This window comes from Microtus pennsylvanicus, chromosome 3 (assembly GCF_037038515.1).
Source record: "Microtus pennsylvanicus isolate mMicPen1 chromosome 3, mMicPen1.hap1, whole genome shotgun sequence".
NCBI classification, from domain to species: Eukaryota; Metazoa; Chordata; class Mammalia; order Rodentia; family Cricetidae; genus Microtus; species Microtus pennsylvanicus.
This window is the reverse complement of record NC_134581.1, coordinates 72395614-72409721: the sequence shown is the minus strand read 5'-3', so window position 1 is coordinate 72409721 and position 14108 is coordinate 72395614. Positions and strand designations below refer to the sequence as shown.

Genomic DNA, 14108 nt, shown 5'->3' with positions numbered 1-14108 from the left:
GGTTCTCAGTGGGAGGCAGGGCACTTGTAGGCCTTTAGGAACTGTTTGTCAGAAGGAAGTGCCCAAAGAAACTAGGCCACTTCTTCAGGTACCCCTACTGCCCCCACTAGCAAAAGCCATTCCAGTCCTGTGGTCCTGACAAGCTAAATTGGGAAATTAACATATTTACACTGGAATCCCCCCTTGGCTGCTAACCTAAGGCCACAGGCTAGCTTTGGTCTACAGACGTGACAGGGTGACTATCTTGTACGTATTTTCTAGCCCATAAAGTCTCAGGACTGCTACAGAACCCTGCGTGCTTACCTGGATTTCTTAACATAGTGGAGAGCAATCTGTCCCAGATAATGACGAGCCCAAATCCTCTCACAACCCAGCCCCTCACCCAACTCTTGATGTGTAAAGCATCAGAGAGTACGTTCACTTCCTGTTTGAAACACACAACTTAATCCAGCCGCGTTTTGAGATTTATGCCTTAGCCATACTACTTAAAAAAACATCTTTCCCCATGACCAAATTACTAAAGAATAGATGGTACAGAAAGGGCTGCATTTCAATAGAACTAGCTTTATTTATTATTCATTTCTCAAACAAAAAGAATGGCCTATAAGCAAAGGCAGATGTGGACTGAGGGGGTGGGTGTGGCCTGAAGCTTACAAAGGAGTTGCTGTGTCATAATGGGAACAGCAGGTTAGAAGAAAGAAATCGTGATGTCTTGTCTGCTTGAGGCTTCTGGAAATTCAAAGTTAACTGGAAACATGTGTTTTTCTTTAGAAAAGGTGCTCTGCCGAGTCATCAGCAGGAGAGAGACACGAAGGGGGCTTCTGGAGAACTAGGTGGGCCGCGCAGCTGGGGAGCTGGCATCAACTCACAGTCTTCTCGTTTTCCCCATTTTCTATAATTTTTCTCTTCTTTTCGTCTGTCTTTCTCTTGAAGATGTTATTCCGGTAAAACTGAAGCTCTTTGATGCTTTCGCTAATGTCATCAAGTGCCCTACGAGCAAACACACCACACTGAAAAAAAAAGTCCCAAGCCCTAGAGATGAAAATCATGGCTTCTTAGGAGCAACCTTAGAACCACTTAGTGTGTGCGCCACAGCGGGTACGAAAAGGAGCAGAAAGAAGCACCACCTTGGCGGTACCAAGCCACCAGTGCTGGCGTTGGCTTTATTTTATGTTTTACATGTAGCACACACACAAGTAACGTAAAAAGAAAACCAGGAAGATCTGAAAAAGTCTAAACTCCAAAAATTCCAAACCTCCATTGTTTCTGATAAAGTATCTGAGACCTGACGCAGTACACTATCATTTGGGGACGTCCCCTGTGAACACAATAGAAGGCCATTCTAGCTCAGGGGCTGGCCTTTCTGGGATGCCACAAACTATACACCAGACCAGTATACAATGTTATCGAGTAAGTAAATCAGTAAACCAAATGCTTCCTTTGTCCTCACCAGTCAGCTTTTCTTTCTAAATGGCTCCAAAATGTAAAAGAAACAGTGTGGGCCTGAGGTTGCAAGCACAGATACACAATGGCCTGATACAAAGTTACAGTGTCCTGACTTCAGATGGCCACACACCTGCATCCTCTGGAAGAAGAGAGCTAACAGTGCTAGCTTCTACAAAGGTCACAAATTGTGTCCTCTTACTTCCAAACCAAGTCTTAAGACTGTAACAGATTATATGGCTCAAAACAACGCCCCCTCCAAAACAAAACCCTGCCAAAGAACAACCATGCTGAGAACAGATTCTTGGGACTACTACTGTAGAAAAGCTATCTTACCACAATGCTATTTTGCCCAATAAAGAATAGAAAAGAGAGGTTATTATTTAAGTCAGAACTGGGGTTAAGTGTGTGCCAGCCCTCAGAAAGTCCCAATCTTACCTGTGCGAAGCAGCCTTCTTCGGGGCAAATTCATAATCCTCTGGATACCAGCGTCTATACACAGTAAAAATTATAAACTCTCAAAGGAAGCCATCTCAAGCACACTGAGCAATCACCTTCAAGTCATCTGTCTACTGACTTTTGTTTGTCTGAGACAGGGTCTCAGGTAGCCCAGGCTGCCCTCCTGGTCCTCCTGACTCCACCTCCAGAGGACCACGATCACAGGCACCTCACTTGGTTTGAGGTGCTAGGGATTCAAACCCAGGGCTTCCCACGGACTAAGGAAGGCTCTACCAACTGAGCTATACCCCAAACCTCTTCAAGTCATTAACACTGGAAAAAGGCTTCTCCTCTCTTTACACTAGAAACTCTTTAAACAAGTCTGTCAATATAGGGGACTCCTAAGTCTCTAGACATCAACCCAGCCCTCGCCACAACTTCTGTCCTACGTATCTAACTGCCTGCTGGGCATCTCCACCTGACCCACCAGACACTTGTAATTTAATACACAGAAGACCACACATCCTCCCCTCCCACCCTCAAATGCAGCCCTTACTCTTAGTCGCTCCTCTTAGGAACAGCTCCACCATCCACCTAAGCTGCTTCAGCCAGAAATGTTAACCCCTTTCTCTGGCTTCTCTTTCCTCACTCCTCATCCAAGAACCAAGCATCACGTCTGCTGATCCTGGCAAATGTTTTACCCCTTCTCAGTACCCAATAGCCATTTCCCTCACTTGTTTTTCAGTCCCTGAGATGATACCCGGGCCCTTTCTTCCCACCGCTTTCCTTGCCACTTTTTAAGCGGCACAATTCGATTTTTCTCACCCTTCGGTTAATGCTTTCTCGAAGGAACTGCGTTCCTTATTAGATGAAATCAAACATCTTGAGCAGGCCCACAAGGCCTTTATGGTCCAGCCTTGGTCTCACCTCACTCTCGCCAATCTCAAGCTTTCCACTTCAACATTAACAAATAATCTGTAATTTTTTTTTAACATACATCTTCTTTCTTTCTTTCTTTCTTTCTTTCTTTCTTTCTTTCTTTTTTAAGAGACAGGATCTCATGTAGCCCAGGCTGGCTTCCTGATTTCCTGATCCCCCTGCCTCCATCTTCCCCAGGAATTATAGGTGTGCACTAAAACATTCCTGTGTATGCACTGCTGGGGGCTCCAAGCCAGAACTTCCTGCACATTAGGCAAAGGTTCTAACTGCATTACATCCCAGCATCCCTGTGCCTTCAATTCCTTAGCATCCTCCTATCTCTGCTTGCATTCAGGAATGCTCTCTTCTCATTCAAACCTCTGTCAGTCTCACTGAAAAGGCTGTGTACTGGATAAAACTTTCTGACTCCCCCCTTTCCTCCAACACACTGAGCTCTCCCTGGCCCCCATATTCTGCATGCACACTCCCGTTGCACAAGTCACCAGGCAGTTTATTTTTAGGGTGTTTTTTACACCTCTGTCAACTCACTAGACTGAGCGACTCGAGGGCTTTTCATCTCTATGTTCCCAGTGGGGAGGCCAATGACAAAGGTTTAATGACAGCTGTGTGGAAGGCTTCCGACATTTCTCCCACGCCTCACCACTCCGAATAAATAAGAACCCATACAAATGAGACTGGGACGAGGAAGACACACACCCACTCAGCACCCTCGAGTCCATTCAACTATTTCGTACAAATTCTCCATTAAAACATGCTACAGGAGGCAATGGAACAGATCCTAAACAGGGCCCTTACCTGCACAGCTCTTTAACAGTGCTCACATCAATTATCCTATAATGAAGATGTTTCATGAACTGGGGCATGTATTTGTCAAGAAACTTCTTATCTGCATGAACTGAATTCCCTAGAAAGACACGAAGCATACCGCATCTGCGCGTTTCTAACAGCGTACAGCATGACATAAACATTCATAGATCACATTTAAGATAGAAGTTAATTTTTTTTTTCAAACAGTTCCTAAAAACTGATGTCGCCATCAAATCTGAGTACTTCCGATTAGGTTACAAATATGGATTCCCCGGCAGATCATCAGTCTAGCTCACAATAAACCTCCTGGGCAGAATGACTGCCTAACATTCCAGGAACTTGAAGCATTTAAATCTGTCACTTTTCAAGTTCATCCCGGATGTGCAAACTTGTTCCCAGTGTCACAAAATCCACACTACTAACACTAAAAATTTAACTGAATCATATGGTAGAGATAAACCTTTATTTTACATTCCAATATTTTTGACAAATCATATCCATATTCATGTTTTCATACAGTGATTTATATTATAAACACTGGATTTTAAATGAGAACTTTAAAATAGACATCAGCCGCATCGGCTAAGGGGAAAAAAATGATACAATATATGATCTCACATATACTTTTCTTTGTATTTCAAGTGTTAAGTTACCGTCTCAGTCTACATACACAAGTGCAAACGCCCTCCCAGAACATTCCCTTTCCTCTGACAATCAACCCTTTAAAAGGCCTCGCATAACAGACCTGGTCTCTTTAAAGTCAATGTCACAGGGGTGAGGCAGGGGTGGGGGAGATAGGTCAATGACTTTAGACTAGAGACAAAACAGCCAAATAAAATATATATGAGCAGTGACTAAATCTCGGTTCAAAAACAGACACTTTAGGGTACTTCAAATGTAGGCTGGGTACCACGGATATCCTTAAATGGTGCTAATAATTTCCAATGCAACAATAATACCTTGTTACATGAGAAAATGTCCTTACTCTTAGGAGCTGCTTGAGGGGGACTCTGGGAAGGAAGTATCACAAAGCCTGCAGTTTATTTTCAAATGTCCAAAAGCAGCAAAAAAAAAAAAATATATATATATAGGAAAACCAATGTGACAAAGGTTAACCATGACAATATCCAACTTTTCTGTACATTTGGAAGTTTTTTCCAGAATAAAAATATGGGGGGAGTTTTGGCTGAGTTCGTCTGTGTTTCTCACAGCTCAGGTCAAGCTCCAACACACAAAAGTGAGACGTGTACTCCAAACCAGGGTGGGTGGAAGGCAAGGAAGGCCTCAGCTGGGCTCTCCGGAACTCTGGAGCTCCCTGGCCTCTTGAACCACTATGATAGAGGACTATCTACAAGACAGACATAGGACTGGATTTTACCTGCAAGTGGACAGAGCCCCGGAGGAGTCTGCTGTCGTACAAAGGACAGAAACTCATATTCTGCCTGCTGCAATGTAATTGTACTCTCCTTCACTGCCTTGGTAAGACCAGACTGCAAGAGAGAATCCCCAGCCCCACCAGAAACATATAAAGTCAGTTTTCAAAAGCATCCGGAAATGAAACTTCACTTCTAAAAATGGGCAGATATAACCACAGCTGGACCGGTTTGGGGAGGAGGGGGCTCAAGATTGAACTGAAACTGCCATATTTACACAGTGCTGTTTCTTAAAGACTCCAAACCAAATTAAGGTGTGTTCCTGATTGCCAATATCACTCCCACACAGTCAGAAAAGATGGCGCTCAGAGTCCAAGGCTGGATTCTCTGACAGCTAAGAGAGCAGCAAAGATGGCGCTCAGAGTCCAAGGCTGGATTCTCTGACAGCTAAGAGAGCAGCAGTCCCCTTCTCTGTGGGTCGAGGTCTAACCTTATCCATAAGACTGACTTGAGTAACACTTGAAATTCCGCAATGCGTTCGCGACAGACTGAATGTAGAAGAGAGAAAAAGAGGACATTCAGGAGAAGGTGATCTCGAGAGGTCCCAAAGATGAAAAGTGAACGAGCAAGCAGCTGCCCGGGTTTGTCAAGCCATCTTCCTCTAACCCTTTCATAACACCATCCACCAAGGGCACAGGACTCAGATGTGGGAGCAACAAGCTTGCGACCGATCCCCAAAGCAGCACTCTTGTTATTTGGTAATGTTACCTTCCCATGATGCTCCTTGCACCAATCTGACATGCTGTCCAGCAACTCATCCGGCTGTTTGATAATCAGGTTGGGACCCTGTGGGTGGGAAAAGCCATTAGTCATCAGGAAAGTCAACAGAGGCTGGGCATGGTGATGCACACCTTTAATCACTACACTGGGGAGGCTGAGACAGAAACGGATGTCCTTGACTTTGAGGCCGCTGGGTCTACAGGACAGGTTCTAAGCCTGCCAGAGCTACGAAAGAATCACAGAAATAACCCTACTTACAAATTGTATTTATTTATGGGTGTATTAGGGAGAGGGGTGTATATGCACAAGCATGTGGGGTCAGAGGGGAATCTTGGGTGTGGTTCCTCAGGAGCCATCCACTGAGGGACCTGTGGCTTGCCAATTATTTCCACCTCCCTGGAACTGGGATTACAAATGTGCACCACCAGGCTGGCTTCTTACATAGGGGTGAGAACCTAACTCAGGGTACTCTGCTTTTGCAGGAAGCACTTTCCTGACTAAGCTGTTACCCTGACAACATCCTTTCATTTTTAAATACATATTGATAATCTGCATACAAAATATGAAGAAAATACAAACACTTTGGAGAGGACAGAACTGAGGAAGAGAATCAAATAGACAACAGATTGCTATATATGTACTGGGAATCAAGTTATATTCTGTAGTTCTAGTTTGATATTTAAAAAGCTAATGTTTTTAAAAACATAACTAATATCTGAAGAAAAAATGGTCCTCAACTTCTCAGTTCCATTTACAAATTTCTTTAAATTAAAAAAGTCTTTAAAGATCTCGTTTTAGTTATGTACATGTGTGCTGGTGTCTTTGGAGGCCAGAGAGCACGGCGCCCCTGGAGCTGGAGTTATAAGCTGTGAGCTGCCCAACAGGGATGCTGGGAACTGAACTCAGGTCCTCTGTAAGACCAGTACATTGCTTTAACTGCTGAGCTATCTCTCTGGCCCTTAAATTTTATCTGCACACCAAACACACACACACACTTGTGACAGAATCATCTTGGAGGTCAAAGAACAACTTGTGGGAGACAGTTCTTTCCTTCTACCAGTTGAGTTCTGAAATCAAATTCAGGTCATCAGTCTTGGTCACAAGCGCCTTTACTCACTGAGCCAGCTTGCCAGCCCTCCAGTGCACTCCAGAGTCTAACAGGGAGCCTGACCAGTAGAACTAAGCTACTCACTCCTCAAAAGACAAAGGTCATAAGAAAGTCTAGCTTTCCTCATCAGGTCCTAACAGAATGCAAGAAATTACAGGCAACTCATGTGAACTCTGCAGAAGACTGTCTGCTACTTAATGCAAGGAATTATGACCAGTAAGATGGTAAAAATGGATTTCAATTGTTTTGAGGAATTCAAGTTTAATCAACACAGCTTATCTCCTTTTTAAAAACTTTTATTGAGTTTTTATTTATTTCTAGGCAAGAATATAAGTGTGTGTGTGCGTGCGTGTGTGTGTGTGTGTGTGTGTGTGTGTGTGTGTGTGCGTGTGTATAAGTCTGAGGACAGGAGTTGGTCCTCTCCTTCCACCATGTGGTTCCTAAGGATTAAACTCAGGTCATTAGGGCCGGCAGCAAAGGCCCCGCTGAGCTTCTATAGCTGAAATTCAACAGCTAGTCTAAAATAGGCCTACTGTCTGAAACTAAATTGTAGCCAAATGCAAAAACAGATGTTGATAATCTTGGTGGAGAAACAAAACATATATTTTAAAAAACTAAAGTACAGAAAAGACATACTACAAATCTACTGACTTCTTCTAGACTGCCCTTTGGCAACCTAAGACATTCAATTAAGTTTGCAAAACAGGATGCTTCTAGCAGCAAAAACAAAAAACAAAACAAAACCAAAAAACCAAAAAAAAAAAGAAAAAAAAATGTTCCTCAGACCCTCACATGGGAATAAAACACACATACACTTTCCACACAACTGGCATCTCTTAAGTATTTTCCTTATCCTCATCTGACTTAAGCCACTAAACAAATCCTCTATTCATGAGCAACTGTATGGACACACACCCGAAGTTCCCCCAGGGTACAGATCAACCAACTGATCCATTAAATCATATTTTGGGTCGTCAAAGAATCTAAAAGAAAAATTACTTCTTTGGCCAAGGCTAAGCAAAGCTGGTAAAATAACAACACTTGACTGTTTATCATCGGTCAGCTGCAAGCCAGAAAGATAAGCAAGCCAACCTACAGGTCAGTGCTTGATTCAATAACTTCTAAATTTTAAAGAAGTTGTTGTAAGAAACAATCTCGGGTTCTCTTCCACATGTTAGATAGGTCATTTCCAATGTCCCTTTTTCGTTCTTTTTTGTGTTGAGACAGTCTCCCTGGCTGACCTGACACTCACTCTGTATAAGAGCCTGACCACAAACTCACAGAGATCCGCCTGCTTCTGCCTTGCGAAGTGTGTGGCATCATGCCCAGCTAAGAACGCCTTACCTCCTCTGCCTACCCAGGGAATAAAAAGTCCTAACTAGGTTTAGGAGATGTCTACTGCTCCAGCATCCATCCAGTCTATCCTCTGAGAATGTGGTATTAATAAGACTCCCCTTTCCTCTATGGGTTTGGTTGTTGTTCTGTTTGTTGTTCATTTTTATCCTATATGTATGTATGTGTCTGGTGGGAGTAACCATGGAGGCCAGAAAAGGGCTGTTAAGTCCTTTGGAGCTGGAGTTATGGGTGCTTGTGAGACACCTGATATAGGAAGGTACTGGGACACAAATTCAGAAGTGTCTAGAAGTGCATCAACAATGATCTAGGACCCTAACACAGACATGCAGGAAGCATACATCCAGCTGAAAAGGCAACCAGCCATCTGGAACAATGGATGTTGTCTGTGAATATTCAGCCAACTCAGACCTAACGTCATCTGTCTGTAAGGAACGTATATGGGTTTTTTTCCCCCCGATTCCTAGTGTAAAAACTACTTACATGTACAGACATTGCATAGGCATTCTACAGGAAGAATGACAACAGGCAATCTAGAGGTGATTCAAAGTACTCATTAGGCAAAGGATGTAGGCACATGAGACTTTGGTTCCCACAGAGGGATTCTGGAACCGAGCCCCTATGGAGTAGGGATGACTATATATGGAATTAAAGTCAAAGCTATGATATAAAGATGGAAAACTCTGGAAAAGGTCACCAAACCTGACAGGACCACAGCTGGCTGGACTATTGGTTAGGTGCACTTGAGAATGCCTGGATTTAGAGAGCAGTTTAACCAGTTTAACCCCCAAAATTCTGTAACCCAATGTCTTCGGGTATAAAATGAGTATCGTTAACAGAACCTACTGATAGCCATAAGAACCTTCAGGACTATTTAGCCCTCAGAAGAAAAAGATAGCTTTGTTTCTATGAATTTCAACTGAAAAATTAATCCAGTTATGAGGGAGATTGGTTCTACGTCAATGTTGGTCCAAGTACCAATTCTAACATGTCCTAGCATGTTACGGCAGACCTTAATCTACATAGACCTCAATCCACTAAATTTTTCAATCGGAGTGGATGAAGCCATCTTTAGATTCCCAATACCCTTTAAGTGATGTGAATGTATTTACACAGCATCACCTACTTCAGCCAAAATGTTAAGATCAGAGTCGGTTATCAGACAGGCCATCTCAATAATCTGATCCTTCTCAATGTCCAATCCTGTCATCTGCAAAAAAATAAATAAATAAGAAATAAAATAAAAGCATATAACACATGAAGTCATTTTTTTTAAACCTCTCCTGCCCAAGTTTAATAGAGGTTCCTTTGTGCGAATCCCGCTTACATTCTAGGATCAGCAATGACTGATCCCTGGGCAGTATGGAGGTAGTAAGTTCTGAGCGCTCTGAAACTGCAACAGACACTCTAAACAGTGAGCTAGAGCTATTGGCAAACGTGTGTTTGTCCTGGGAACAGCCGCAAGGTAAACAAGATAGACACAACGGTCGATTACAAAAAAGTGAGCTCACTAACACTACCTATCTGAAGTTTATGGAAGTTTCCTATTTGTTCCAACATCTGATCTTTTATCATAATCTAACGTAAAAAGTTAACAACTACACTTTTTGTAAGGAGAAAAGTGGGACTCGAGGCAGGCCCAGGTGTGAATGTGTTAAAACTAAAAAGGGTTCTGTTCCCAGTGCACTTTGAGTAACTTGAATCTTCAACTGGGGCCTCAATTTTCTCTTTTATGGAATGAGGGGTAGGGCTGAGTCATCTCCTGAGTACCAACTAGCTTAAGCAACCTAGTTTTTTAAGGCTGGGAAGTGGGGGCGGGGGGCGCTCAGAGTCACTGTCCTCACCCCTACCCTTGATCCTGAGCCCAGAGACACTAGAGCTTTAGGCAAATTCACACCTGGGTGGAGGTCGAGGCTGTGGAGAGGGAAGACACACGGGTGGCTCCACCCAGATGGAAAGAAACCTCACAGTTCAACACAGTCCCAGAACCGCGCAAAACTCCTGGCTCGGGCTCCCGGTGCTGTGCTCACCTGCCTCACCTGACTCCCGGACCCCCGCCGCCTCCTGGAACAGGTGGGTCCTTCGGTCCCTGGCTCGCCTCCCCGCACCCCCAGCCGGACTCGCTCACCTCCAGGTCCACCCAGACCATCCGCTGAGCCATGCTCTCCCCTGCCGCCATGGCTGCGCCACCTTCGCTGACACCTCGAGCCTCGAACTGCCCGTGCCTGCCACCCACACCCCGCAACAGCCTGGAGCCCAGGGATACGCCTAGCATCACCCGGCACGAGCCGCCACGGCCCCAGCCCCGCCGGCCCAACGCGCGCAGGCGCCACAGTCGCTAAACGTCGCAAACCCACGGGGAGGTGCCGGGAGAAGACTACAAACTCCGACGTGCCGTGCGCTGACTTGCCCTCCACAGCTATGCTTGGCTGCCGAAAGGGCTGGTGGGAGTGGAAGTCCTCGGTCCAGCCGCCAGCTCCCCTCCCCCGCCACGTGTTTTCGGATGTTACGGGACTCGCTTGTATTTCATTACCAAAGTTTGACTGTTTCCAGGAGTTATCACTCCTTAGTTTTTATTAGTTCTGAGCCGCGGAGTTGAAACGGTTTTACTTGGAAAAAGAATCTGATTATCTGTTTAAGAATTTTTTAAAATGCATCTTCCCCTTATTGCTACCTCCCCCCCCCATTTTACCTGCCCCTCCCTTCCACGTATTGACTATATTTCTTATTTACTTGGAATCCGAGAGTGACGTGCTATTTTGAGCTACAAAGCCAAATCCGCCATCATCGTTTAGAAGTCCTTAAATGGGCTCTTGTCTGAAAGATGACTTTGCACATATCAGGTGTTCCATAAATGTTCCTTTCCCGTCATTGGCAGAAGCCTTGTCTCATATTCCAGGTTGCCGAAACGTGTGGGCTGTGTTTTGGTTATTAGAGCCTATACTACTCTACCTTTAAACTTCTCAAATTATGCCCTTGTATGATTTTTGCAGCCGACTGAAATAGCTCTGCCTGATCTGTCCACTCTGATTCTGTCATCCGTTCTGGTTTTGGTCTAAAGGTTCTTAATCTCCCACTATAGCTGCGGTTTTCACCAACTCCGCTGGAAAGGGCCTCTGTCGGGATCGCTTACATTTTAGCTTAGTAGCAAACACCTCCGCAAAGGGCAGTTTTGTCACGAACGTGCTGAGTCTTGAATCACATACTCTTGTGTCTTTTTCTGAAAGTTGGGTTGCCAGTAATTACAGAGCTTGTGGTTGGTGGCGTAGTAATTCCTACCTGGTGAGCTGGTTCTGTGAGACAAACACTGTTGCCTAATCAGAGCTGTAGAGATGCTGCAACCTACTAGTGGATTTCAGCTGCTCAACCTGCCAAGCTTGGCCAGAGATACGGAAAGATCTTGGAAACGTGTGGGAGATGTACAATTTCTCCCCAGCTAGAGACGTATGTTATAACAGCATTGCCTAGTGAAGCATACTGTTACACTGTTTGTAGTTTGTAATCATTTGTGACCCTATTCATATGAAGGAGAACTCCATTAACTTATAGAAACTTGTTTTGGGGTTTGGTTTTGTTGGCTTTTTTGGTTTGTTTTTTGTTTGTTTGGGTTTTTTGGGGGGGGGGGTCTGTTTTGTTTTGTTTTGAGACAGATTCACTAGAGAACTCTAGGTAGCCTGGGACTTTGCCTCCTAAGTGCTGGTATTAAAGGTGTCCACCACCATGCCTGGCCATATAGAAACTTATATCAGCTGGGCTTATTTCCACTCTAAGGTACCTATTTCTTTACATTTTGAAAAAATACCTATGTTTGGCACATTTTTAGGCTGGAGAGATGGCTAAAGGGTTAAGAGCACTTGACTGCTCTTGCAGAGAAGGTAACCCCAATTCCATGGGATATGTTGTCCTCTTCAGGCCTCCATGGGCACCAGTAAACACACATCACCACCACAAATAAAATAGTTCGTTTTTAAAAAATGAATCTTCGCTGGTTGTATTTATCAGCCATGCCCATGATTTTTTCTTAGAACAATGAATGGTTGAAAGTACAGCTATGTAAATAGATCACAGGAAACCCTGTCTCAAAAGTCAACATGAATGATGTGTGGGCTTTTTTAAAATGTCCATGTTTATTCAGCTATAGTAATATGCTCCTGATTCAAGGGTAAGTACAGATTAATGTTGTTACCATAAATAAAACACTCATTTCCCCTAAATTCTGAAGAAATCATAAAACAGAAAATGGTAAAGGAAAGTGGGTTTGGATTTATACACAGTTTCATCTAACTAGAGATACTGGATAGGTGTGCTAATTTCTTCCCTCGCATGTCTGTGGCCACTTCGGGAATTTGTACAAATCCATGTGACAAAGGCTAAAATACAGTGAATTTAGCTGTGAGACAGGGTCTCTCCTGAGAGGAAGGGGACGTGGCTTAGAAGTTGCATGCACTGTCCCTGTTTTTTGCTATAGAAAAAGGGTTTTGTCTATTTGTTTAATTTTTGTTTGAAAGAGGGTCTCATTCATTATATAGTCTCGACTGGCTTCAAATTTATGACAGCCTTCCTGCCTCCCACGTTCAGGGGTTACAATCATGAATTAACATCTTTGGCTCCAGAAATGTTTATGATTCATATCTCCTCCACATTCATTATTAAAAATAAAATAAACTGAGTGGACCTTGTATACAATGGCCACTCTGTTTTTTATTAGATCTGAAGTTCATTTTATGTCAATTCAGTTTAACAAACACATGCTAAGTACCTAATACGTATGGCACAGTGGACTGCAAAGCTGTTGGAATTTGGATCTGGATGTCTGTCAAAGGCCAGAATGTTAAAGCCTTGGTTCAGCATCATGTGGAGAGCTTGTGAAAACTTTGAAAGGTCATGATAGACCTTCCAGTCATTGGAAGTATGACCTTGACAGGAATAGTGAGACTCCACTGCATGCTCCCCGCTACCATGCACCACCCTACCACAGGCCCAAAAGCAGTGAGTGACTCCACCTGACCCTGAACTTAAACCTCTGAAACTGTGTGCCAAAGCAAATCATTCTTTTTCCTCAGCTGCCATCTCAGGTACTTTGTCACTCTCATGGAAAGCCAACGCAAATGCCAAAGAATCCACTTATGAAGTTAGCTGATGTTCATTACAACTTATTAAAGTAGGGGTCTGTGTATTTATTTCTTTATTGTTGGTTGGTTTAAGAATTGGGGGAATTGTGTTGGGGGAGAGTATGTCAGCTCACAGTTTGGTAATACAGTCTTTCATGGCATGGAGGCCCTGGCATCAGGAGCTTGAGAAAGCTGCTCAAGTTGAATCCATACTCAGGAAGCACAGAGGTAAATCTAAGACAGTTTTAATTTCTAAAATTAGGGTACTTTATTTTTGATCTGGAGCTATTTCTTTGGTAAGTAAGGAAGTGACTACTTTCCTATCTGTGAGATGTTCCAAGACGATGGTACAAATGGGAAAAAAAAGCCTTTGTCCTTGTCTCCAGGAGCTAGGTCACCCTCTTATTTCTCAGGCAAAGAAATATTAATAACATTTAGAAAATTATACTTATTGTTTGTTTTTCTAAAGAAAAGTATAATGTACACTGATGTCAAAATAAAGCAAGATAATAAGGCTTGTAAAGATGTTTTAATTATGCAAATTTGCTGAAGAGCATTCTTTACTAGATACACAAAAATTGCATCCAAATAATCACAAGTCAAGATATCTGGATTATACTGTTAAGCACAAAAACAACCAAGTACAACGAGAGAGGCGAAATGAAAACAAAGACTGGAACGACACTCAACTAACAAACTGATTACTTGCTGGCAAATGGGAAGGAGCAGTTAGAAGCAGCAAGAGTGGGGTGATAT

The 14108-nt window shown here is 43.5% G+C and overlaps 1 protein-coding gene across 1 annotated transcript; it reads right to left on the bottom strand.

Annotated features, from left to right (window-relative positions):
* Positions 1-544: 544 nt before the first annotated feature.
* Positions 545-10605, bottom strand: Rexo2 (RNA exonuclease 2). The gene is made up of 7 exons (XM_075966019.1): positions 10370-10605; positions 9368-9451; positions 5769-5846; positions 5006-5117; positions 3616-3724; positions 1882-1935; positions 545-990 (listed from the first exon to the last, which is right to left on the bottom strand). Exons 1-7 carry the CDS (start codon positions 10514-10516, stop codon positions 861-863), a joined length of 714 nt encoding a protein of 237 aa, XP_075822134.1. The 5' UTR covers positions 10517-10605; the 3' UTR covers positions 545-860.
* Between the last annotated feature and the right edge of the window lie 3503 nt (positions 10606-14108).

Coding starts and splice junctions, on each gene's coding strand:
- Rexo2 (XM_075966019.1), bottom strand. CDS start 10,516: ATGCTAGGCGTATCCCTGGGCTCCAGGCTGTTGCGGGGTGTGGGTGGC. Junction 9,452..10,369: donor TGGTCTGGGTGGACCTGGAG/GTGAGCGAGTCC, acceptor ATTTTTTTGCAG/ATGACAGGATTGGACATTGA. Junction 5,118..5,768: donor GCAAGGAGCATCATGGGAAG/GTAACATTACCA, acceptor TCTCTCTTGCAG/TCTGGTCTTACCAAGGCAGT.